The 25052-nt window shown below is 42.3% G+C and overlaps 1 protein-coding gene across 1 annotated transcript in view; it reads right to left on the bottom strand.

Annotated features, from left to right (window-relative positions):
• abca7 (ATP-binding cassette, sub-family A (ABC1), member 7) overlaps positions 1 to 23672 on the bottom strand; it is a 56540-nt gene extending 32868 nt beyond the window's left edge. Inside the window, exons 1-17 of the mRNA XM_079580966.1 lie at positions 23570 to 23672; positions 20644 to 20742; positions 20095 to 20188; positions 18670 to 18811; positions 16930 to 17054; positions 13083 to 13201; positions 11744 to 11941; positions 10985 to 11077; positions 9658 to 9895; positions 8229 to 8368; positions 8022 to 8138; positions 7524 to 7721; positions 5799 to 6004; positions 4689 to 4865; positions 2633 to 2855; positions 1241 to 1462; positions 881 to 1085 (exon numbers count right to left, since the gene is read on the bottom strand). Coding sequence (XP_079437092.1) covers positions 881 to 1085; positions 1241 to 1462; positions 2633 to 2855; positions 4689 to 4865; positions 5799 to 6004; positions 7524 to 7721; positions 8022 to 8138; positions 8229 to 8368; positions 9658 to 9895; positions 10985 to 11077; positions 11744 to 11941; positions 13083 to 13201; positions 16930 to 17054; positions 18670 to 18811; positions 20095 to 20188; positions 20644 to 20709 — 2563 coding nt within the window. The 5' untranslated portion in view covers positions 20710 to 20742; positions 23570 to 23672. The remainder of the gene's footprint in view (positions 1 to 880; positions 1086 to 1240; positions 1463 to 2632; positions 2856 to 4688; positions 4866 to 5798; positions 6005 to 7523; positions 7722 to 8021; positions 8139 to 8228; positions 8369 to 9657; positions 9896 to 10984; positions 11078 to 11743; positions 11942 to 13082; positions 13202 to 16929; positions 17055 to 18669; positions 18812 to 20094; positions 20189 to 20643; positions 20743 to 23569) is intronic.
• Positions 23673 to 25052: the final 1380 nt, after the last annotated feature.

The raw sequence follows: 25052 nt of genomic DNA, 5'->3' as shown, positions 1-25052 counted from the left end.
CTTTTTCCAAATTTTATTGCAAAGGTCATTGACATATATGACTCATAAAAGAATTTATGCTGAACTGAAACTTTCAAATTGGTCTAATATGGCATTTTCTTTGACTTAAAGAAATGAATGAGGTAAAGTCACTTAAATTCAAATGTATACCAAAAAACAAAATAAAGTAACTATTATTATTTGCAGTTATATGTGTCTCACGCTGACATCGACGTGATTGGCCTGCAACCCTTAGGCCTCTTTTTCATTTTGGCCCTCGGAGACAAAAAGTTTGGGCACCCCTGTTTTAAAGGGACTAGATGCAAGTTGGTAATTTTTATACTCACTACTGCCAACTCAGGTCTTGTGCATTACTACAGTGTTTATATTAAGCTCATGCATGACGGCACTTTGGACCCGAATTAACACCTTTCTGAGTGACGGTGCAGGATTTTAGCGGCAGTTGCGGTGAACAGGTCTGAGCTCATTTTACACATAAGGACATTGCTGGAAAATGTAGGGGGAGGAATATACATAATTTTAACAAACATTTTAACAGTTCAAGACTGCAAAGTTTGGAGTCTGTAGGAGCTACTGAAGTGGAGATGTTGGCTCAAGAGTGGAATGAAAACCGCTTTTTGAGAAAACTGCCCTAAAGTTTTGTAACTTCTGCACATGCGCCTGTATGTACTGTACATTGCTGCCATATTTCTGCCGGTGCTTTCTCCCAGAAAGGAAATGACCATATTTGGATTACAGCCTCATCTCAGTCCCATTTCGTGCTGCACGTGGATACAAATAATGCCAATATTTATGACAGTCTTTTTCTTTTTTTTGCTTCAGTTGGCGAATTGGGAAAACCAGGTACAGACCCTTTATGTGAAATGTTTTTCTCTCTCACCGGGAAACACAGCCTCGATGTACCAGGCTGCCACCGCGTATATGAGGGCGTCCACGTACAGCATGGAGATGGAGGTGGCGAAGTTGTACTTGTCCCCACTGACCGGGCTGGAGCGCAGGTTGGTCCACTGAATGCCCAGGCCCTGCTCTTCATACTGGGAGAAGTACTCACAGCCAAACCCGAAGGCCACGGGGGAGAGGAAACTCTGTGGAGGAGGGAGACGCGCTTGAAAAACACATTTTCTGAGACGATTGAATAAGGAAGTAGCTTTAATGTCTTTTTTTTGTGTGAATATGTTTTCTGATCGATATGAGGAGCTGACAATGAACTCTTTCTGCACATCCCTGCGCTCATACTCACGGCTAAGACGCGGTGCGTGGAGGTGAGGTGGTCTCTCCAGGCCACGCACAGCACGTAAGGCAGGTACAGGCCGAAGTAGATCAGGCCCCCGCAGGCCGCAGACAGGTTGGCTTTGGAGAAGAAGGTGCTGATGAGGAAACACTGCATGATGGTGGCAGTGGCGAAGGCGGTGAGGAAGAAGAAGACCACGGAGGGGTCGCTGTAGGGCAGGATGTCTCCCCACTGGAACACAGGAGGGAGGGAGGAGGTCCATGAGGCATTTACAAAGTCAAAGTCAAGTTGATCCTACAGGACAGGTGCTCTTTTATGGGCTACACTGTAGATACAAAGTCCTGTTCAGCATTATTTATGTTTAAAATAATTATTTAATGAATCTTTGACATTGTAATTTCACTTTTGATCGATATAAAACTAGCCAACAACTAAAAAATTAACGCATCGTTGGAATTCCCCATAGATGGTCATGTTTGAGGTAGCCCGAGGGGGAAAAGAACCACCATTACTGTAACAAATGCTGAATTATGACTATATTTTTCCACTATATAAAGATACAGAGACATTGAGAGGAGCAACGTGGTTCAAAAGCGCATAAATATTTGGACTATGCTAACCGAGAAGCTAACGTTAGAGTCATGCTACGTATTCTGGCGTTAGCAACAAGTGCAGTTTTTCGCATCAGCTGAACATAGATACAGACGGCATACCACCAATTTTGAAAAAATGTATATTTTCTCTAATTATTCAAAAACTACTGTAACAAATGCTGAAATATGAACATAGTTTCTACTAAATAATGATACAAAGACATGGGGAGGAGCAAAGTGGTTCAACAGCCCATAAATACATGAATAACGGAGAATGCTAACTTGATGCTACATGTTAGCATCGGGCTAATGCTAACGGTTAGCTCGCGCTAGCTACAACTGCCGTTTTTTCCACTTCTACTGAACAATCTGCTGTGAGAAAATATCCATATGGGCCTGATTTACACTTGACTTTATTTAAATGGCAAAAAAAGAGTGAAAAATTGTGTTTCTCTAAAGATTCTATTTTCCCCCTCGGCGAAGCCACGCCCCCTTCTATGACGAGATGCGTCTGTATCTATTCTGTGAAAAAATATCCTTATGGACCCGATTTTGGCTTGACTTTATTGGTGTGTATTTCTAAAAAGAGTGAAACATTGTGATTCTCATGAGAGGTTTTCCTTCCCTCCCCCCCAGGCCTTGTATGATGTGTTGCCGTCTGTATCTGTATATTCCATTGGTGCAGCCTTTACCTCAGTCTCTCACCTACTTACCTCTCTAGTAACACCTTCACAACAGTACATCATACCTCTGCTACATTTGCCACAGAGCAACGGTCGTGATAAAGCTGGAGGTGGTTGTGCGTTACCTTGAGCAGCGCGATGAGGAGCGCGGCGGACACCTGGAAGGGCACGATGGAGGTGATGAACCAGCTGAGCCACAGCGTCCCAGTGCTCAGACCCATAATCCTCATGGTCTCCTTCAGACGAGCCTCCTTCTCGTACACCACCCCTTTGATGATCATGGCCACCGAGTAGATCCACGCCAGGGTCATGAAGAGCGGCAGGGATCGGTTCAGCACGCGCAGGAAACTGGGGGGAGTCAATGCCAAGGTAAGGCTAGGAGTTTGACTTGCACAATATCTACTATTTCATCGGAATGGTCTCTTTTTCCGGCACAATTTTCCAGACGGCCTTTACCCTCTTCATTGGGGGTATTATGCAAAATGGACTTTTTCAAGCTTTACATCATGTTATTATGTCATTCCCTCATTAAAAACATGCCTGAAGTGTTGCCTTGGCACATTCACGTATTTCTGAGTAATCTGTAAAAACTCTGATGGCGGCCATTTTAGGGATAGGTTTGCCTGAGTCCTCCTAGGAACGCCCCCACCTCCTGGAGACGCCTCCGAGCTTTCGTCACCAGCCGAGTAACCAACCACTGCCCCTCAGCAGAACCCCCTCCCCACTGATGCTACAGACAGCGTGTGGAGGGGGCGTGTCGGAAAGGCTCAGAGGTTCTTAAAGAGACAGAGGCCTATTTCAAGACATTCACTACAGCCATTTTGAGAGAGACATTTTATACAAGGCAGTTATTCTAATTTACTGCATTTACAGACCAACAGAAGGTTTGCTCATCATTGTAGTGTGATATAGACTGGTGCTATGTGATTGAAAAAAGCAGAATACCCCCTCTTTAAAATAACTTGCCCAACACTGGTGCCGTGCAAATACAAGCACCATCTCCCTTCACTATTCATTGGTTCTTAAACGTTTCACACCAAGCTCCACCTCATCAAATATTTCACCTTCCAAGTCGAGACCTGTAACTTTAACCGCGTCTTAAGATTAGGGCTGAAAGATATTGAAGTAACTTGCAATATGCGACACGGCTGTGCAATATACGATATTATTGTGATATTTTACTAAAACATTTCAACACATTATGTTCCGTTCTAATTAAACACAAATTGTAAGTCACTAGTTTTTCAGCAAATTGTGTCAAAACAAGACTGAAAAAATTCAAGCAGTTCTTATATTTGAAGAGGTTCGTGGCGCTAGGCTATCGCATTTCTACGATATCAGCTAGCCTGCATTAAAAACAGTCTGACCCGCTCCACCGAGCACCTGAGGCAAATCACTTATAACACCAGACTAACCATATAAATGTCTGTGTCCATAGAGTGATTTTAACCATTTTGCATTTAAAATAACTTATATTTGAGCAGCATCAGCTTCGTGGTTGTATAAGCTATGCGGCGGTGGAGTGATCTGCTAGAAAATAGTCCCTCAAAATGCGATCATTCATGTGATGCAAGGTCAGTTATATTCCAAAAATTGGACACAGACATTTATATGGTTAGTCTGGAGTTATAAGTGATTTGCCTCAGGTGCTCTGTGGAGCGGGTCAGACCGTTTTTAATGCAGGCTAGCTGATACCATAGAAATGCGCTAGCCTTACACTAGCCTAGCGTCACGTAACTCTTCAAATACAAGAACTGCATGAATTAGAAATCAGCAACACTCTGGATAACTAGGAAATGAGGCCCTTGCAAACTTGCAAAAACTTTTACACATTTATAAGTTCAATGCATTGTTTGTTTTTGGCTGAGTTTGCAAAAAAATGTGTCGATCTCAGTCAGACTTTAGTGATAAACATCGTGATACAATATGTTTTGCAAAATATTGAGATGCCTTGAGTCTAAAATGATTCAAAAGCATGACTAAAGCATTCAGTTGTCACTAATTCAATCTCCACAGTTACTGACGACCCTGAGCACCACCTGCAGAAGGTCAGGTCCCACCAGGGGTACCAGATTTAGTACCACTGTAATAAACAAATCGTCACGCATCTCTCAGCTGTCTGCCTGTGTTGAAGTCTCTCCTGGTTGAAAGCACATGTGGAGATCAAGAACGCAGACTCACACGTCGTCCACATAGCAGGGGTAGGGCATCTGTTGCACATAGATGCCTGTGGTCTGCTTGGCTCCCGTCAGGACCTTGGTCACCGCGCGCTCCACCAGGTCCTGGATGTAGACGAAGCCTCCCCAGATGTAACGCATGTCGCTGAAGGGGTCCGCGGCGGGTCCCGGGTCCCAGAACCTACAACAGCGCAGATAAAACCTTACTGAGAAAACAACGCTTGACAACAGCTGCACTGTACTGTAGCTGTACTGTTTCAGGTCTGTGGCACCCTTTACATGTGCTTCCTCCAGACCATGGCACCCCTACATACTGTTTTGTTATCTGCACCCCTAATGTCTTATCTGATAATGTGGCTCACATCAAAAGAGCTTCAATACTATTTCTGGAATATTGAAAAAAAAAGTTCTTGTTTAATAATCCATGTAAGGTTTAATTCTTGTGAAGTTCCAGATTCCTTTTCGATCCTTATTTTAGCCCAGGCTGGTGAGGAAACCTACTGATGGCCTCAATTGTACTGTATTGATTTGGATTAATATATCTCCTGCTTCTCTCTCCTCTCCCCTCTTGCTCTAGCGCCTGCTCCGCTCTCAGGACAGGCGGAAACGTGATAGGAAGAGGCGGCTAAATGCCGAAAAACCAGCTTAAACACGTATCTTACTGGGCTACAGGTGAATTCCAACAATTAAATTGGATGATTTTTTGATAATTTAGCCCTTTTTTGGATTTGTCATATAAATCCTACCTTTTCTCACGGCACCCCTGATTTAAATGGATTTGTACTTTCCACTTTAAAGGTGCATTATGGAACTTCTCATGGAAATTAAAAAAAATATATATATATTTGTGACCCAATGATTGTATGGGTGGTCAGCATGACGCCTTTACTGTGATGGAAGGCTGTTTTTTTTCCACATAAAAAGTCCCACAATGCACCTTTACGTATTTTCTATCGCAACTACTTTAGCTCTTTCACTGAGTAATAATTTCACAGCAACTTGTGCTTTAATTGGTGCAATATTTGACCATATCTGTGCTTTTACTGTGTTTTGAAAAACATCCCCGGCGTTACATTACTAACAGCGTTACATTACTGTAGATTGGCTCCAGTACCTGTCCTTGATCTTATTGGTGCGCGTGACGTCGTCTATGTCCATGCGGATCTTGTACTTCACGTGAGGGGGCAGCCGGGGAGAGGAGACGTTAGGGAGGAGGAACACCACGCCGGCCCAGAACTCACGGTCCTCCAGGAGCTCCAGAGCGCGTGCCACCAGCAGGCCCTCGCTCTCCAGGCCCTCCAGCTTGTTCAGGGAGAAGCACTGCAGCCAAACAACGGCAGATCAAGTATTAGAACATCCAATGAATAAAAATGTTAGATAAGTTATTCTTTAACAGCATTTTCAAAAACTAAAATATAAAAACTTGGCATTTGACCGCAGTGGCCGATTTGATTTTGTTAGGCTACTTAAGGTGAACCAATCATGGTTTATGTCTTGATTAGTTGATGTTACCATAAGTATACTGCTGCTAGCTTTAGCATGCTATTGCTAGCCGCGGAATCTTGCGTGGTGATCAAAAATGCATTAACGGAGGATAAAACTACCTCAGCGACTGAATTCACCAGGTTCTGAGTTACAGCATGTCCAAATCCACTCAGAGTTAGCTGATGTAGCTTATACCTGAAATTGTATTTTTTTTTATTTTATTCTGTACTTCCACTGTTATATCGTCTGTACTTCCACTGTTATATTGTCTGTACTTCCACTGTTATATTGTCTGTACTTACTGTTATATTGTCTGTACTTCCACTGTTATATTGTCTGTACTTCCACTGTTATATTGTCTGTACTTCCACTGTTATATTGTCTGTACTTCCACTGTGATATTGTCTGTACTTCCACTGTTATATTGTCTGTATTTCCACTGCTATATTGTCTGTACTTCCACTGTTATATTGTCTGTACTTCCTCTGTTATATTGTCTGTACTTCCACTGTTATATTGTCTGTACTTCCACTGTTAAATTGTCTGTACTTCCACTGTTATATTGTCTGTACTTCCACTGATATATTGTCTGTACTTCCACTGTTATATTGTCTGTACTTCCACTGTTAAATTGTCTGTACTTCCACTGTTATATTGTCTGTACTTCCACTGTTATATTGTCTGTACTTCCACTGTTATATTGTCTGTACTTCCACTGTTATATTGTCTGTACTTCCACTGTTATATTGTCTGTACTTCCACTGTTATATTGTCTGTACTTCCACTGTTATATTGTCTGTACTTCCACTGTTATATTGTCTGTACTTCCACTGTTAAATTGTCTGTACTTCCACTGTTATATTGTCTGTACTTCCACTGTTATATTGTCTGTACTTCCACTGTTATATTGTCTGCACTTCCACTGTTATATTGTCTGTACTTCCTCTGTTATATTGTCTGTACTTCCACTGTTATATTGTCTGTACTTCCACTGTTATATTGTCTGTACTTCCACTGTTATATTGTCTGTACTTCCACTGTTATATTGTCTGTACTTCCACTGTTATATTGTCTGTACTTCCACTGTTATATTGTCTGTACTTCCACTGTTATATTGTCTGTACTTCCACTGTTATATTGTCTGTACTTCCACTGTTATATTGTCTGTACTTCCACTGTTATATTGTCTGTACTTCCACTGTTATATTGTCTGTACTTCCACTGCTATATTGTCTGTACTTCCACTGTTATATTGCCTGTACTTCACTGTTATATTCCTAATACAAACTAATAGCTGCATGTAACAAGGGAGGGACTGTAAAAGGAGCGTATGAAACCCATGAATGTGCTGTACCTCAGTGACTTGTGCCAGAGTGCTGACGGTGCCGTTGAGGTCAGTGTAGATGTCCATCCATGTCTGGGACGTCCCGGGACTCCTGGGGGTGCCCGGTGGGGGGGTGGACAGGAAACGGGACATTCTGGAGGCTGTCCACGAGGTGTTCTCCAAACGCATGTTCACCAGCACGGCGACCTCAGGACGCTTCAGCAAATCCTGCCGGGCAAACAGTGGCAAATTTAGTCTCACAGCATCAGCTCTGCACACGGCGTCAAAGTGGCCACTTTTCTCCAAATGTCCCGCCTCCATGGGGCCGCGTTGTCTCTAAAGGCATGTGGTTCTTTTAATACGGTTTATTGTACTTGTACTTTGCGGTTGTATCATACTTTCTAAATTCCCTTCTCCTCTGGGTGCACCCTTAGGTCCTTGTTCCAAATTGTGGAATGACCTTCCTCTGTCGACCGACTCTGTTGATTCTTTTAAACTCTGCACATGTGCGTTTGCAGCAGAGCTCACCTTCAGTAGTCTGATCTCCACACTGGTCTCCATGTAGTCCCTGATCTGAGGCCCCACCTCCAGCCAGGCCGCGTTCAGCTCCTGGACAATCTGCAGCCCCTCAAAGGTCTTATTCACCTTCAAAAGAAACAGATGTTGGATTCTTACTTGACTCCTGATTGTCACCCACCCTTACATATGACTGTCTCTTGAATCATTGGTGCGTACCTCCTTCATGACTTGCTGGACAGCAGGGCTGTTGGGCGTGTACAGCAGTTTGCCGATGAACAGCGGTTTGATCCCTCTCCACACGATCCGCGACAGAGGGTTGGACTCTAGGCCCTGGATCAGAGACTGACAGTACGACGCTGCAGAGACACAAACACAGTGGCTCTTAAAGAGGGGTATTATGTTTTTTTCAATCACATAGCACCAGTCTGTATCACACTACAATGATGACCAAACCTTCTGCTGGTCTGTAAATGCAGTAAATTAGAATAACTGCCTTGTATAAAATGTCTCTCTCAAAATGGCTGTAGTGAATGTCTTGAAATAGGCCTCTGTCTCTTTAAGAACCTCTGAGCCTTTCCGACACGCCCCCTCCACACGCTGTCTGTGGCATCAGTGGGGAGGGGGTTCTGCTGAGGAGCAGTGGTTGGTTACTCGGCTGGTGACGAAAGCTCGGAGGCGTCTCCAGGAGGTGGGGGCGTTCCTAGGAGGACTCAGGCAAAGCTATCCCTAAAATGGCCGCCATCAGAGTTTTTACAGATTACTCAGAAATACGTGAATGTGCCAAGGCAACACTTCAGGCATGTTTTTAATGAAGGAATGACATAATAACATGATGTAAAGCTTGAAAAAGTCAATTTTGCATAATACCCCCCCTTTAACCTCTTAACCCTTGCTTTAACCAAGAGCATTTGTTTCATATTGTTGCTCTTCTGACACTTTTTTCAAGAAGTCTTTAGTTTTGGGTAAAGCAAAAATTGGAGAAAATGTGCTCAGTTCAGGTGGGGGTTTAAATGTTTGAGACCCTGCGTTCAGAGGTATTCACAGACATTCACAGGACAGGGAGGAAAAAGTAAGTGAACCCAGGAATCTCACTGAGCTACAACAGTTTTGTAAAGAGGAATGATCCGAGATTCATCCTGATCGTTGTGAGCGTCTAATCTGCAACGACAGAACAGCAGTTATCGCTGCAAAAGAAGGATCAACAGATATTCAATACAGGGGTTCACTTACTTATTCCCTCTGTCCTGTGAATGTTTATGTTATAGGCATGATATATACATTAAAATATGATTACATGTAATTGTTTGTGTGGTACTAGTTTAAGCAGACACTGTTTAATCATTTTTGTGATTTTGATGAAGATCAGACCACAGTTTATGACCAATTTATGCAGAAATGTGAGAAATTCCAAACATACATTTTCCTCCCACTGTATTAACCTGTAAACAACAGAGACGTTGTTTGCAGCTTAGTTGTGCTAACAGCAGCTAAAAACTATTATCGACTAAATGATCCGTTTCAACAGCGGTATGATGCTATGAAATATTAAATCCAATATTTTTTAAATGAAGTGATGTGCTTTAAAAGGGTGGAGGTAAAATCATTCTCACATTAAAACGATCACATGCCCGTGACCTTCCCTTACTCATGTTTTGCTCCGCGTTGGGGTCGCTGTCCTCCGTGCCGTTCTTGCCCAGGAAAGACTTGATGTCGTTGTCCTCGTACCAGTTGAGGGAGGGGATGCGCTCGCCCCCCACCTCCGGGTGCCCGCACATGACCCTGGAGAAAGCCCTGAAGCTTTCCCTGGGCCTGGCCGTGCGGTTCTCTGGGGACAGCAGACCGAGGGCGGCGCTCATGTCCGAGAAGCTGGACAAGGAGGAGAACTGGGCGGGAAGCAGAACAAAACAGCTTTGCATTAGAGAATGGGAGAATTCGCATGAGTGAAGGGACAATTTTATGTTCTCAAACTGTTAACTTAACCTGGAAAAGGATGGGCTTCAGCAGAATACTTTGTGTTGATTGGTTGAAGCGTGTTTTAGCCAATCAAAGCCAAGCCTCAAAGTGTAGTAATAGAACACAAAATCACTAAAACAATGAATAAATATTTACTTTATAGCAGTGGTTCTCGGCTGGTCTGATGTCGTAATCATCACCGTAAAATCACAAGCCGCAGCCCACAATGTAAAATGTATTTTCTTCACCAGTTATTATTAAGTAATCCTCAAATAATAAAAACAATAATCAAATAACGGTGAAATTTCAAGCTAATATGAAAAGTGTTAATTTCGTTGACTCCAATATTTCAGTCAAAGTAAAATTGTACTAAAACTAAATTAAAAGTTATTTATGAGACTAAAATTATGACTAAAATGTCCAGATATTTTTGTCGTTTTATTTGACTAAATAGAAATAAGAAACTAAAATCATCCCAAACTTCCAACGACCATCTGAAAGAGCCTCATATCATTTACAGTCAGTGCGAAGGGAACAGCTCTGAGCTTTGTTTATGAGGAGCAGCTCTATAAAGCCGAGGACCTTGATTAAATATCATTATAATAAATATTATAAATACAAAGTTGACTAAATTCGTCTTAAATTTAGGCGACTAAAACAAGACTAAACGCCACGACCCACTAGTTATAAACACTTGTTTATAGAAGTTACGCTGCCTGACCAAAAAAAGGTCATGTTTTTGTTGCTTTGGTTTAGGAGAGACATTGACAGTGTGTTTTGGTGACGACTGTAGGGCAGGTCTGAATCTACTCCAGAGATCCAGAAACAAATGACGTGTTTCTATTTTTAAGTCGTTTTAGGTCAATATCGCCTCTCGCAATATTTAAAGTGTTAAATAATGTGTTAAATAAAGTGTTAAATAATGTTGAATTGAGAACTCCTGAATTAGGCTTCATCGTTCTCAAAGTCAAATATTATCTCTCTCAAATGAAGTTTAGCAGTATGTGGTGTAATCTTACGTCAGTGATGAGGGCAGCCAGCTGCTGGGACACTGTCCCCACAGCTCGACTGATGACCCGCAGGTCTGCAGCGTTGGACAGGAGCCGGTCTCTCTGAAACATATTTAAACACATATATAAACTCTTTGTCTTTGTTTTAAATTAACCTCTTTGGAAGAATATCTATTTGCGAGCTTTCTAGCCATCTACAACTCTCTGTTATAGACTGAAACACAAACACAAAAGAGATCCTCCACTCTACTTCAGTGCAGTACTTAAAGTGACAGTCTGGAAGTCTAAATGTATTACAAATTTCATAAAATCGACTACCTGGTCTTGGATTTTGATGTAAAGTAAGTAATAATACTGTATAAATACACTTTTTTTTACTTTATAAGTCCCTCCTTCCCGGATCTCAGCAACTAATCAGAGTCTATTATCCTCCCGTGTTGACCAATGAGACGAGCTTTTTCTGTAAAGCAGCCTGTCAGGTCCAATCAGGAGGGAGGGGGAGGAGCTTGATCGTTTATGTTTGAAAATCCTGTTCCTGCTCTCCTCTTTTTGCTTTCTGCTTAAAGAGGGAAGGAATTTGATTATAACTTTAAGTCAATCTTGTCAGTGACCACCTTTCCAACTGAATGTGTTTTGAACCATATTATTTGTATTATTAACAAACTTGTGGAGTAAAAAAAAAGAAAACAATGTCAGAGGTTCTCCCCCCCAAATAAATATCGACTACACACTGGGATCAAATTGTTGCTGACTAGAATGCTGCCTTACCGTGAATATCTTGGTGAAGTCTAGTTGTGTGAGGAAGAGGCGTTCCACCTGCTGCAGGACCTGAGCGGGCAGCCGGCACAGATCGGACTGCAGGGCGGCCATCTTGTCTTCACCTCCGTCAAAGGTCAAAAAACGTCCGAGCATCGTGCCGTTACACACCAAGTCCTTCAGCTGCAGCTGCGCTCCGGCCACCACCAGCTGGACACGACGCAGGGAGAGAGACTTTCAAATGAGGCACAAAAAAAAAAAGTTCATACTCTATCAGGGTGTATTTGACCGTTAAGGGACCCAGCGACTGCATGGGTGGTTAGCATAGCGCCTGGAAGTAAATACTAACTACACCATGGTTTTGAAGTGGTCTTAAAGGAATAGGCCACAGTTTTTACAAACTGAGATATGTTCTTACCTTAGCTTTGACGAGTTCTTTAGGACCTGTCTGATCTTCACCCGTGCCTTCAGTCACGTAAACACAGCGCAGACGGCGTTAGCATTTAGCCTCTCCCCCTCTCCTCTATAGCTCCAAAACAGGTCAAGATAAGCTCTTCCACGTTTTCCCTATTTAAATATGGTTACGTGAAGTGTTCCACTACAAAGTATAATTACACAAAATTAAACAATGTGGATTTTCTAAGCGGATAAAGGAGGGAACTATATTGTAAGGCGTAATATTACCAGGAGTAATTTGGCATCCGCACAGTAAAGTGAAGATTACTGTGCGGATTTCGAACTACTCCTGGTATTATTACGCCTTACCATATAGTTCCCTCCTTTATCCGCTTAGAAAATCCACATTGTTTAATTTTGTGTAATTATACTTTGTAGTGGAACACTTCACGTAACCATATTTAAATAGGGAAAACGTGGAAGAGCTTGGTAGCTTCTATCTTCACCTGTTTTGGAGCTATAGAGGAGAGAGGGAGAGGCTAAATGCTAACGCCGTCTGCGCTGTGTTTATGCCAGGGGTCACCAACGTGGTGTCCGCGGGCACCCAGGGGCCCTTTGTGGCATGTCCAGTAGCCCTTAGGACTTTTTCTAAAGTGTAAAACACTTCATTTTCTTGAATCTAATTCTTAAAATTACAGTTATTTCGGTTCTTGTGACTCAGTATGAGTTTAAAATAAAGCTATTTTAACATAATATGGGGTCAATATCCTATAAGTGAAGAGTCTTTAGGATTTGTTTTTAACTGGTAGCCCTCGAACAACTTAATGCTCTTAAAGTAGCCCTCAGCTGAAATAAGGTTGGTGAGCCCTGGTTTCCGTGACAGAAGGCACTGGTGAAGATCAAAAACAGTGGCCTATTCCTTTAAGGGCGAGACAGAGCTTGTACAGTAACTCACCTGCGAGTTGAGCCTGGCCCTGAGCAGCGTGTCCACGGACTGGGGGGACAGGCTGCTGTTGGTCCGCAAGAAGGACGAGAAGCTCTCATTAGGCTTCAGGTATTCTCGTACCGGCAGATCTGAAAGGAGCACACAGGCAGGCAGATGGATGAAGAGCTTGTAGAGTAGAAGAGATGAATGTAGTGAGAGATCAGAGTCTTTATTGCTTTGTCATGGCATACTGTGTTTTTTAAACCATGTGATCTGGCAACTCAAAGTCTTTCTCTCTCTCTCTCTCTGTTTGACATTTCAGCTCATGTGTCTTGATCAACAGTGGCCGGGTTTCCATTTTTCTCACATAAGCATTGTCACTTTGTACTTCTGGACACTTCAGGTCGGTCACAGATGCTGAATATGGCAGCACTGGTGGATAATCTATTCCTGGTGGCTCCACGTTTGATTTTTCTTGAGTCTTACTTTGCATTCTTTCCTGTCATCTCACTTTTTACGACTTTTTTGGCAACAAAATGTCTGATGGTTCTATCGTCCCGTTCCAATGCAACATCCCCTGGGACGCGTCGATCCAACACACCTTCAGTTTTGTGTACCTGTCCATGCATAATTATGACCATGTTGTTATTTTACCTTTACAAATTCAAAGTCCAAACTGTATAAAACATAAAGTCTGTTGCCCATGTGATGGCAACGTTTATAATGAGAGGAAGTGTGGCCAAAGCAGGTCCACACTCAGGCAGAAAAATTATGCAGTTTCTTTCTCTCACACAAAATGCCAAGGAAAAGACATCTCTGTCAGATACTGAAATGTCAAAAACTGTTGAAAGCTCGTCAGAGGGATGCAGAACTCTTGAAGTTTCCAAAATATTGGGACGGGACCACAGAACCATCAAACGTTTTGTTGCCACAAGTCAATAAGGTTGAGAAAAACACAGAAACTGCCAAAGAGACTGAAGAAAAATCAAGCGTGGAGCCACCAGGAATCTATTCTTCTCTTCCAGTGCTGTCACTTTCAGCTGCTGACCTGAAGTGTCCAGAAGTACACGGTGTTCAGGGCTCAGAGACATCGTGAATGTGAGTAAAGTGTAAACCTGACGACTACTGAACTGGGCCTGGAATTATCTTAAGACTTTATATCGCTGATTGTAGCCGTTACTTAGGGTTTTTTGTTTACTTTCCGAGTTAACACTTAACCTACCGTAAATGCTCTTATATAGGCCCGGGCCTTTATTTACTCAAGGGCATCTAGGACCAGGCCTTTATTGGAACCAGGCCACAATTAGAGACAGGCCTTTATTTCTATTTGAGCAAAACGGACGACCAGGAAAATGAAGAAAAACGACATTTGTGTCCATTTGCACCTAAAATATTAGGTTCATTTATTAACATTTCAAACCCTCTCCCAGCGGCTGGAACATTGACGCCTTTTATTTTGTCGGGACAACAGGAAGTGTTTCGTTGCTGTTAGCGGAACATTGACATCGATGTCACTGCAGGTTTCTGTTTCGTTTTTACCGCGGACCGGATTATTTGTTGTTATCTTGTGTAGCGTTTGTGTTTGTGATCGATCATGAGACTGACCCGAGAGAAGACGAGACGCTCGTGCTGATGGGAGGAGTTATTTTGAGGCGTGGGACTGACCTGCACACGGAGCAGCTGGACGTGCTTTGAAGACGCGATGGTGACTTTATTAAAACCCTGGAGGGTCACACAACGTTTGTTGCCCTGTTTCTACAAATAGTCACTGGAGGTTTGAAAAGTGGCTAAATCTGTGTCAAAGTTACGCTCGGATCAGCTCATCCGCAGCGCCCCCCTCGGCCCGGGTTCCCGTTTGTTTACTTCCTGCACGTGAGTTTTCATTTACACCAGTATGAGACAAATTCCTAACATGGGGAATATTTCTACTGTTATAGTTTCTAATAAAAGCCCCGGCCTGTTTTAGAGAACGGCTTTAATTTGCCTCCGCCAGCCGCGAACCCGGCCACTGTTAGACCCGGCCGCTAATGGAATACAGGCCAGTATTAGAGCATTTACAGTAACCCACTTCAGCTCCAGTCCTGTAGGTATTTCTCTTCTGAGCCGGCACAAAGCCCTGAGAGACCGACGGTGAAGAGCCCTCTCTGTGCCACTGTCTCGCATCTCCTGTAACCTGACCTATTTGCTTTCTCTCTCCACAACAGTAACCGCAGGCTTTCATTCACATCAGATCAAGTTGCGCAGACCAGTTAGTGCTGCTCTCATGCCCAGTACAGGAAACACAGGAACAGTATCTGCTCCATTTCAGACAGTTGAATGAGCTCATGTGCCTCTCTCACACGGAGCAGCAGCCAATATTCCGAAATCCCATAAATGGCATGTTCATGAGAATGATCCCAGAGGAAAATCCACAAAAGTCAGACGCCGCACTTGAGACTCACTCTTTTAGAACAAGTTACGGTTTGGCTGGCAAGAGAATGGCTCCCAAGGTTGTTTTTTTTAATAACTCCCAATGGTACTCTTTTTATCAATCCAGGAGATTGTTTCTGAAGATAGATAAAGGGTCATCAAAGAAGTATGAAAGTTGCGATTTTGGCAGAAGATGAAATGGAGAGCCAGCCAGCTCAGACATTAAACGCAAACTAAGAGTTAACGATCAAGCGGAAGAAGCAGAGGGCTCGAATTGAAGAGTCAGAGACAGTAGTCTCGCCAACCAGACTCCGCTTCTTTACAGAAGAGGGTCTGGCAACACTCCATTGCGCGCTTTCAAAGGAAGTGACGCAGCGATATGGAGCCTACCGACCAATCAGAGCAGCTCCCTGAACGGGCGTCACGTTGTTGCACCTTTGTTTTGTAGTTTTTCAACACAAGCGACCACTTCCCGTAATGCTCCGGTTTGCTTGAATTCTTAAGTTTTTCTGACATAAACGACAGAAGTCATTTCCTGAACTCCGTGTGGCAGGAGCGCCATTGTTAACGTCCCAATGATACAACTTTCTTGTTTCTGTCGTCACATCCGCTATGTTCTCATTGGCTGCTCTGCGCTTCGGTTGTCCCACATTAGTCCCGCCTCAAGCAGTAGCTTTTCTACGACAGGGTCGCCAGACTAGTCTCCTGTTCATTAATTGATAAACATCGGAGATTAGTCTGGATGCCAGGCTACAGAGACAGTGGTACAAGCACTTTCAGCGCTAATAAGGCTAACGGAACGACGAGCTAACCTAAAAGTGAAGCTGGCCGAGCAGGAAGGCTGAGAACAAAAACATAAAGACAAAACCAATGTGGTGACATTTCTGGACAGCTTGTGGAAAGAGCTCTGACTGCAAAAATCAGGTGACCTGGCAAAGTTTGGAAAGAGGAGGTTCTGCGGAGAGCGTGGCAGAAGAAAAGGGTCTTGGGTGGCGGTGTACGGAAGAAGTCGACCGAAATGGGTTTTTCTCAGGCCTCATACGCCCTGCTTTTTCTTGTCTTCCAAACTGTGATGTGTTAGTGTTTATCTGTGACAGCAGGGGGCGCTTTATTTGGGGCATAGGGCTGATTTATTCAGGTTCACATGTAAATATGCCAGAGTTAGCCAAAATGGTTTATTTTCATCTGTAGTCCCTGGGCAGGTTTCTGTTCTCAGACAGGAAAGGCCATAGAACGACAAGCACAATAGACATGAACAAAAGGCAACAGACATGAAATGGTTATTAAAAACAAGACAGGAAATGAACACACAATAACGGTGAGCAGACATTATAAAAAGATACTTCAGAGGAAGCTCATCAGAGACAAAAATCAGCAGATTCCAAACTAAAAACGGAAAGACTATAACTCTTATGGTTCGAAATTATACGCAAAAGCCTCAAATATAAAATATAGACAGATTTTTTACTTGGAAAGACGCCCGGCCGCTCCCCCAGCCTCTGCACAGTCCGCGTCAGCTCCTGCAGCCCAGAGAAGGTCCTGTTTCCGCTGTAGGACAGGACGGTCTGAGCGTCCACCAACAGACGGGACAATCTGGAAACACAGACACCACTGCGCTTACTAAAGGTATCTCCGGTTCTGCCGCAATTTACCTCGAGATTTGTGACCACGCCAGAAACTCACAAGGGGCAGCCATTGAAGCATAAAAATAAAACAACTTTTACAGGGAATTTGAGGGAAACCAGCAGTTGAAAGTGTTAAATAAAGACATGTAGATTCATATGAATTACTTTACTACTAGTTTATGCATTTGATAGGTTTGCCTGAGTCCTCCAAGGAACGCCCCCACCTCCTGGAGACGCCTCCGAGCTTTCGTCACCAGCCGAGTAACCGACCACTGCCCCTCAGCAGAACCCCCTCCCCACTGATGCCACAGACAGCGTGTGGAGGGGGCGTGTCTAAAGGCTCAGAGGTTCTTAAAGAGACAGAGGCCTATTTCAAGACATTCACTACAGCCATTTTGAGAGAGACATTTTATACAAGGCAGTTATTCTAATTTACTGCATTTACAGACCAACAGAAGGTTTGCTCATCATTGTAGTGTGATATAGACTGGTGCTATGTGACTGAAAAAAGCATCATACCCCCTGTTTATCAGAATGACTGCAGCTTCTGTCATAGCTTCATTTTTTTGTTGGGTATTCAACTCATTTTTGTAACTTTTTTGTCATTTTTTGTCACTTTTTCGTCATTTTTTCATCACTTTTTTGTCAATTTCTTGAGACATTTTTGTGACATTTTTGCCACTTTTTCATCAATTTTTCGTCACTTTTTTATCACATTTCCGTCATTGTTTTCGTCTCAGTTTTGTTGCTATTTTCACAGCTTTTTTCCAGAAGCTTTTGGATTGAGGTAAAGCCAAACTGGAGAAAATGTGCTCGGTTTGTTGATTAAAATTAAAATATCTTCAGAGTTCATGAATATTACATGAAATAGTTCAGGTCACAGAAGCACGATATACACAGCTAAACTAGCCCTGAGCTAGCTCCATGCTAGCCCCAACGGCCTGTGCAGAGCGTTTACAAGAAACTACAAAAATGCAAAGGTGAATGGCTCGGTTGATTTTTGGATTGAAACATTCTTTCTTGAGTTCAGTGTGAGTTGATGTTGCTCCCATAACATAATTACGAGACAAAAGCCTGACATTAATGCCAGCAAGAAGAAAATGTACCTGACATTTTTTAAAACAAACACACAACTGATTAGCTTTTGAAACAATAACACCAAATTTGAATGGTGCTTGCTCCACTGAACACTTAAAGGAACTAGATTCAAGTTAGTCCTTTTATACTCACTACTGCCACCTCAGGTCTTACGCGTAACTGCACCTTCTACATTAAGCTCGTGCATGACGGCACTTCGGACCTGAATTAACACCTTTTTGAGTGACAGTGCAGGATTTTAAAGGCAGTTGTGGAACATGTAAGGGGAAGAAAATACTTAATTTTAACATTTTTAAACTCCGTATAGTCCCTGTAAGTGATTAAAGTGATGCTGAGACATAAAAAGCACATGAACATAAACCAACTGAGCTCCCCGGTCCAAATGAACACGGCAATAGCTCCAGGTCAGTTTTTGATGAGAGAACAACATTGTAACATAGTAAAAAGCTCTAAAACTAGACACAGTAAACAATGTGAAGGCGTACATGGAGTTGTTGAAGTTGCCCACTTGCCCGGGCGTCTCCCCCGGCGTGGGGTTGTGGAAACACGGGTTGTTGATGTTACAGATGATGCCTTGGATCCAGGGCAGCGTTCCTGCTGAGGGTAAGGCTTTGTTTGGGAAATGACCTACAAACAACAAGAGTAACAGTTGAGAGCCAAAAGATTAGGCAGGATTGGAAACAATGGGAAAACACAGCGCTGACCTGGAATTGAATACTTCAGAAGAGAATTGGGCAAGATTTCAAATTTAGGGGAAAAAGGTTCTGAGTTTGTCTGATAAAACACTTTTTTCACCCAATTTGTGTCAATTTTTACTAACCATGGATGTCATGTATGTTAATGTGGCTGCACTATCTGAAGCTCTCGGTTAAAAAGAAAAGTCTGGGATTTATCTTCCAGAAAGAAGTGACACAAAAATACAAATGAGCTGATGTGTTGATTTATGTAAGCCGCTTTAACCTCTTAACTCCCGCCTGAACCGAGAGGATCTTTTTTCTCACGTCATCACATTTTTTTTTCAGCATTTTTTTGTTGGGTATTCAACTCATTTTTGTAACTTTTTTGTCAATTTTTGTCACATTTTTGTCCTTTTTTCGTCAATTTTGTATTTATTATTTTGGTCAATTTTTTATCACATTTTTGTAATTTTTTTTGACACATTTTTTGTCATTTTATTCATCAATTTTTTATCAAATTTCTGTCATTTTTTGTCAAATTTTTGTCACATTTTTTGTCAGCTGCACTTTATTAACTCTTCTTCTTGAACGCCGACTGTAACAAGTGAATTTCTCCTTTGTGAGATCAATAAAGGTTAATCTTATCTTATCTTATCTTATCTTATCATTTTTTTGTCATTTTTGTCATTTTTTACATCATTTTTTTAATCAAATTTTTGTCATTTTTTGTCACATTTTTGTAATTTTTTTGGTCACATTTTGTCACATTTTTTGTCATTTTTTGTCACATTTTTGTAATTTTATTCATCAATTTTTTATCAAATTTTAGTCATTTTTTGTCACATTTTTGTCAAATTTTTTGTCACATTTTTGCCATTTGTTCGTCATTTTTTTGTCAATTTCTTGTGACATTTTTGCCACTTTTTCATAAATTTTTCGTCACTTTTTTGTCACATTTCCATCATTGTTTTTGTCTCAGTTTTGTTGCTATTTTCACACCTTTTTTCCAGAAGCTTTTGGACTGGGGTAAAGCCAAACTGGAGAAAATGTGCTCGGTTCAGGTGGGAGTTAAGGAGTTAAAGCAACCTCACAAGCTAATGCTAGCTAAGTGTAGCTAGAGCCTGTGATTTAAATTGTTTGTGAAAGCAAATGCACGTGACCCAGCTCTTGACAGTAATTTAGAAAATAACAAATCAATATTTCCTTCCGGCGTTCCCTGCTTGTGTTACTCACACTGGCTCTGCTTGTACGGGGGGTGCGAGTGGCGGACGGAGATCAGGATGACAAACAGGAAGAGAGGCCACAGCACCTCGATGATCAGCTGGATCTGAAGAGAAGACGGGGACACAGAGGAACAAGGCGTCACCATGAAACCTTTGAGCACAGGTAGGCTGTAACGCCAAGTAAAAGTCCATTTAAACAAACATACCTTATTTAAACTGATTCATACTTTCTACCCTGAATATCAGAGCATTTTCTTCAGCAAATACTCCAGTACATTCACTTGACTTGTGATCATTTGAACTGAAGTATACATAAGTAGTCCCCACTCCTGTTGCACTGATTAGCTTCCTTCATGTCTGTTCTCCCGTGGAAGGCTACTCACTGATGAACCAGTAGGAAATACCACTTCAAAGGCCCAATACCTGACTTTTCGGTGTACTAGAAGTGAAATTAAATCTGCTTTATCCTCCTTCAGTTTATTGAATATGCAAGAATCAGGAAACAATTGTAACATTGTTCAAATCGTGCCGAGTTTGTGAAGCCTTGACTGTCGGTTACCTTGTTCCTTCTCCTGTAGGTGATGTTCTTCCACAGCAGGAGGAGCAGCTGCTGAAAGGTGTCCATCGTTGCGGTGTGCTACCTGCCCATGACCCGAGGCTGGGGAGAAAAATGGTGTGGCTTTAACTTAAAACGTCAGCAAAATTGTGAAAACAAGCTTTCACTGACAGCTGACGGCATGCTAGAAAATCGATGGCACCATGATGAATGCACTCTGAGCGAAAAAACAGGACAGAAAGGGTCCGTGCGGGTCGGGTGTCGGGGACGGGCTTTAAAAATGTTGATTACAGTTTAGTTATTCATCTATGACGCAACAAAAAACAAGAAAATACATCTTGCCTGACCAGACAAAAGTCACCACCTGGATTTGTATGATCTGGTGTCACTGCAGTTGGTCAGGACTAGGTTTAGCAACACTGTTATGCCCACTATTATGTAGTAGTTCGAAAACAGCGCAGTAATCTTCACTTTACTGTGCGGATGCCAAACTACTCCTGGTATTATTACGCCTTACATTATAGTCCCCCCTTTTATCCGCTTAGAAAATCCACATTGTTTAATTTTGTGTAATTATACTTTGTAGTGGAACACTTCACGTAACCATATTAAAAAGGGAAAACGTGGAAGAGCTTGGTAGCTTCTATCTTGACCTGTTTTGGAGCTATAGAGGAGAGAGGGAGAGGCTAAATGCTAACGCCGTCTGCGCTGTGTTTACGTGACTGAAGGCACGGGGGAAGATCAGACAGGTCCTAAAGAACTCGTCAAAGCTAAGGTAAGAACATATCTCAGTATGTAAAAACGGTGGCCTATTCCTTTAAGATTTTCGCTTTTACTTATTGTACATAAGACACCTCTTTATTCTACTATTTATCCGTGTGCACATTTCCTGTCTGTTTTGCACACCCTGAGGGATCTTATTGAATGCCGATTGTAAAAAGTGAATTTCTCCGTTGTGAGATCAATAAAGGATTATCTTATCTTATCTTATCACCTAATATCATTATACAATATTATGTACGATATATTGCGCAGCCCTAAACAGCATTGTTTAGAACTGCATGAACGCAAGGGAACAGCATTTGTAACATGGTTAAAGGCTAAAAAAAAAGCTTGATTTTGTGTGACATCTGCTTTAATGGGGGATCGTCTGACTGGTGGTGTTTATTTGTCAGGCCATTTGCTCCACTCATAGCTGCTCGTGGGAAGTGTGTAGAACTTGCCTTGAACTCATAAAGTACCGTAAATTCTCTAATACTGGCCTGTATTACATTATCGGCCGGGTCTAACAGTGGCCGGGTTCGCGGCTGGCGGAGGCAAATTAAAGCCGGTCTCTAAAACAGGCCAGGGCTTTTATTAGAAACTATAGCGGTAAAAATATTCCCCATGTTTGGAATTTGTCTCATACTCGTGTAAATGAAAACTCACGTGCAGGAAGTAAACAAACGGGAACCCGGGCCGAGGGGGACGCTGCGGAGGAGCTGATCCGAGCGTAACTTTGACACAGATTTAGCCACTTTTATTTGTAGAAACAGGGCAAGCAACAAATGTTTATGACCCTCCAGGGTTTTAATAAAGTCACCATTGCGTCTTCAAAGCACGTCCAGCTGCTCCGTGTGCAGGTCAGTCCCACGCCTCAAAATAACTCCTCCCATCAGCGCGAGCGTCTCGTCTTCTCTCGGGTCAGTCTCATGATCGATCACAAACACAAACGCTCCGTCTAAACTCGCCTTTTACACGAGATAACAACAAATAATCCGGTCCGCGGTAAAAACGAAACAGAAACCTGCAGTGACATTGATGTCAAAGCTCCGCTAACAGCAACGAAACACTTCCTGTTGTCCCGACAAAATAAAAGACGTCAATGTTCCAGCCGCTGGGAGAGGGTTTGAAATGTTCATTAATAAATGAACCTAATATTTTTGGTGCAAATGGACACAAATCTCGTTTTTCTTTGTTTTCCTGGTCGTCCGTTTTGCTCAAATAGAAATAAAGGCCTGTCTCTAATTGTGGCCTGGTTCCAATAAAGGCCTGGTCCTAGATGCCCTTGAGTAAATAAAGGCCCAGGCCTATATTAGAGCATTTACGGTATTCATATTTATTCTGGACAAACTGCATGCCAGTATAATGCCTCCCTGATGAAAATTAATTTTTCCCACAGACCGTAAAGTTTAAAGACGCAATGGAGGTTAATTATCTATTTGGGAACTACTGACCATGGCACTATTATATATCAAAAAATGTGCGGTTTATAAAAGTTGAAACAATATAGCATTCACCACAACAGCAGGCTAAACTTTTTCCCTTTGAGAACACCATGAGCTCAATAGTGACATAACTCGGATGCCCTGGTGCATTGTGGGGTTGAGTAACTCGGTACCTGTGCTTTGTGACCTGCTGGGACAGACAATCCCCCTCTTTATCCTGAAATCCTGCTTATCCACAGCTTACCTCCCGCTCTCCCTGCGCCACTTCACTACTGGCCCCTCCACAGCCCGGGACAATCTCGAGTTAATCACACTTTTACACGCAACTTTACGCCATTCATGATGTAGAGTTCAAGTAAAGCTGTTCTTCCTCACTTCCCGGTGTGGTCAACATGCAAAACACACGCAAATATGAACGCTGCCTATTTTAGATTACTCGATTTTTTTTTTGATTTTTTATTTTTTTTCATTTATCACTAGCTTTTAACCTATAGCTTTAAACTTATGGCACATGCAAAATAAAATAAAATAAAAAATAAATAAATAAAAATACAGGGCTAATTTAGTTCAGTTGTTACTTCTATTACACAAGCTTACTACCGGTAAAACCCATGGTATTACCTAGCTTCGTGATAGCTTCTGCACTAATAAAACAGCTTTAAAAACGCTGTAAATCCGCACTATTAAACGTGATAACTCGCAATATCTCCGTAAATGATTACCTCGTGGTTAAGTCCCCTTATCTCCGCGGAATGTCCAGTTTATTGCAGGTTTGTGGCTGTCATTGACACAGGCTGCGCTTCCCACTTCAGCAGGTTAGCTAACACACCCGCGGATCTGATTGGTTAACGCACCCGCGAGAGGCGGGACCTGGGAGTCGGAAAATGATCTGATTGGTTGGTCGGCAATGTTTTGGTAAATACGCAGTGCAAACTCGCGTGCAGTGAGAATGGCAGTGAGGGGGAGTCATATGCATAAGGGGAAGATAAACCATAGCACTTTAACTGCTTAACCCCCGCCTTAACCAAGCTCATGTTCTCCAGTTTGGCATTACCCAAATCTAAAAAGTTATCAACTGGAGATTACAGCCTAAGCCAGTGTAACGTCTCATTTGAAAGCTAAGACCTATAGAACTCATCACAACTTTTTTGTCATATTGTCATCACGTTTTTGTCGTCTCTTCTTTGTCATGTTTTTGTCGGTTTTGCTTTTTTTTGTCATATTTTTGTGTCACTTTTTGTGGCTTTTTTTGTTGCTTTTTCCTCATGTTCTTTCTACGTATTATGTCGCTCTTTTGCCGCTTTTTCTTGCGTTTTCATCACATTTTTGTCACTATTTTGATGCTATTTAGATTTGGGTAGAGCCACACTGGAAAAATGTGCTTGGTTCATGTGGGGGTTAAGAGGTTAAAAAGTGGGTAGGCCACGAAAATAACCTAACTTTTCGTGTAAAATGGGTTCAAAGCAAACTTTTGACACGTACAAGCAAATGAATATTACACAAAAAACTATTTATGTCATTTTCTTTTTCGTGTTTGTCTATTCTGCAAAGTATAAACTCAATATAGATAGTTTAAATATTTTTTTTCTTTATTACACTAAAATATCTTCAAGACCCCAGGTGTAGACTGTGCAAAGAGGCCAATGAGACAATCCAGCACATAACTGCAGGGTGTAAGATGCTGCAGGGTGTAAGAACATAACTGCAGGGTGTAAGATGCTGCAGGGTGTAAGAACATAACTGCAGGGTGTAAGATGCTGCAGGGTGTAAGATGCTGCAGGGTGTAAGAACACAACTGCAGGGTGTAAGATGCTGCAGGGTGTAAGATGCTGCAGGTGTAAGAACATAACTGCAGGGTGTAAGATGCTGCAGGGTGTAAGATGCTGCAGGTGTAAGATGCTGCAGGTGTAAGAACATAACTGCAGGGTGTAAGATGCTGCAGGGTGTAAGATGCTGCAGGTGTAAGAACATAACTGCAGGGTGTAAGATGCTGCAGGTGTAAGAACATAACTGCAGGGTGTAAGATGCTGCAGGTGTAAGAACATAACTGCAGGGTGTAAGATGCTGCAGGTGTAAGAACATAACTGCAGGGTGTAAGATGCTGCAGGGAAAGCTTACATGGAGCACCATAACCAAGTGGCTGGTATAGTGTACAGGAACATCTGTGCAGGTAAAAAAAAAAACAAGGTCAAAGTGGGAAACACC

Source organism: Gobius niger, assembly GCF_951799975.1.
Source record: "Gobius niger genome assembly, chromosome: 22".
NCBI lineage: Eukaryota > Metazoa > Chordata > Actinopteri > Gobiiformes > Gobiidae > Gobius > Gobius niger.
This window is presented reverse-complemented; position numbering and strand designations above follow the sequence as displayed.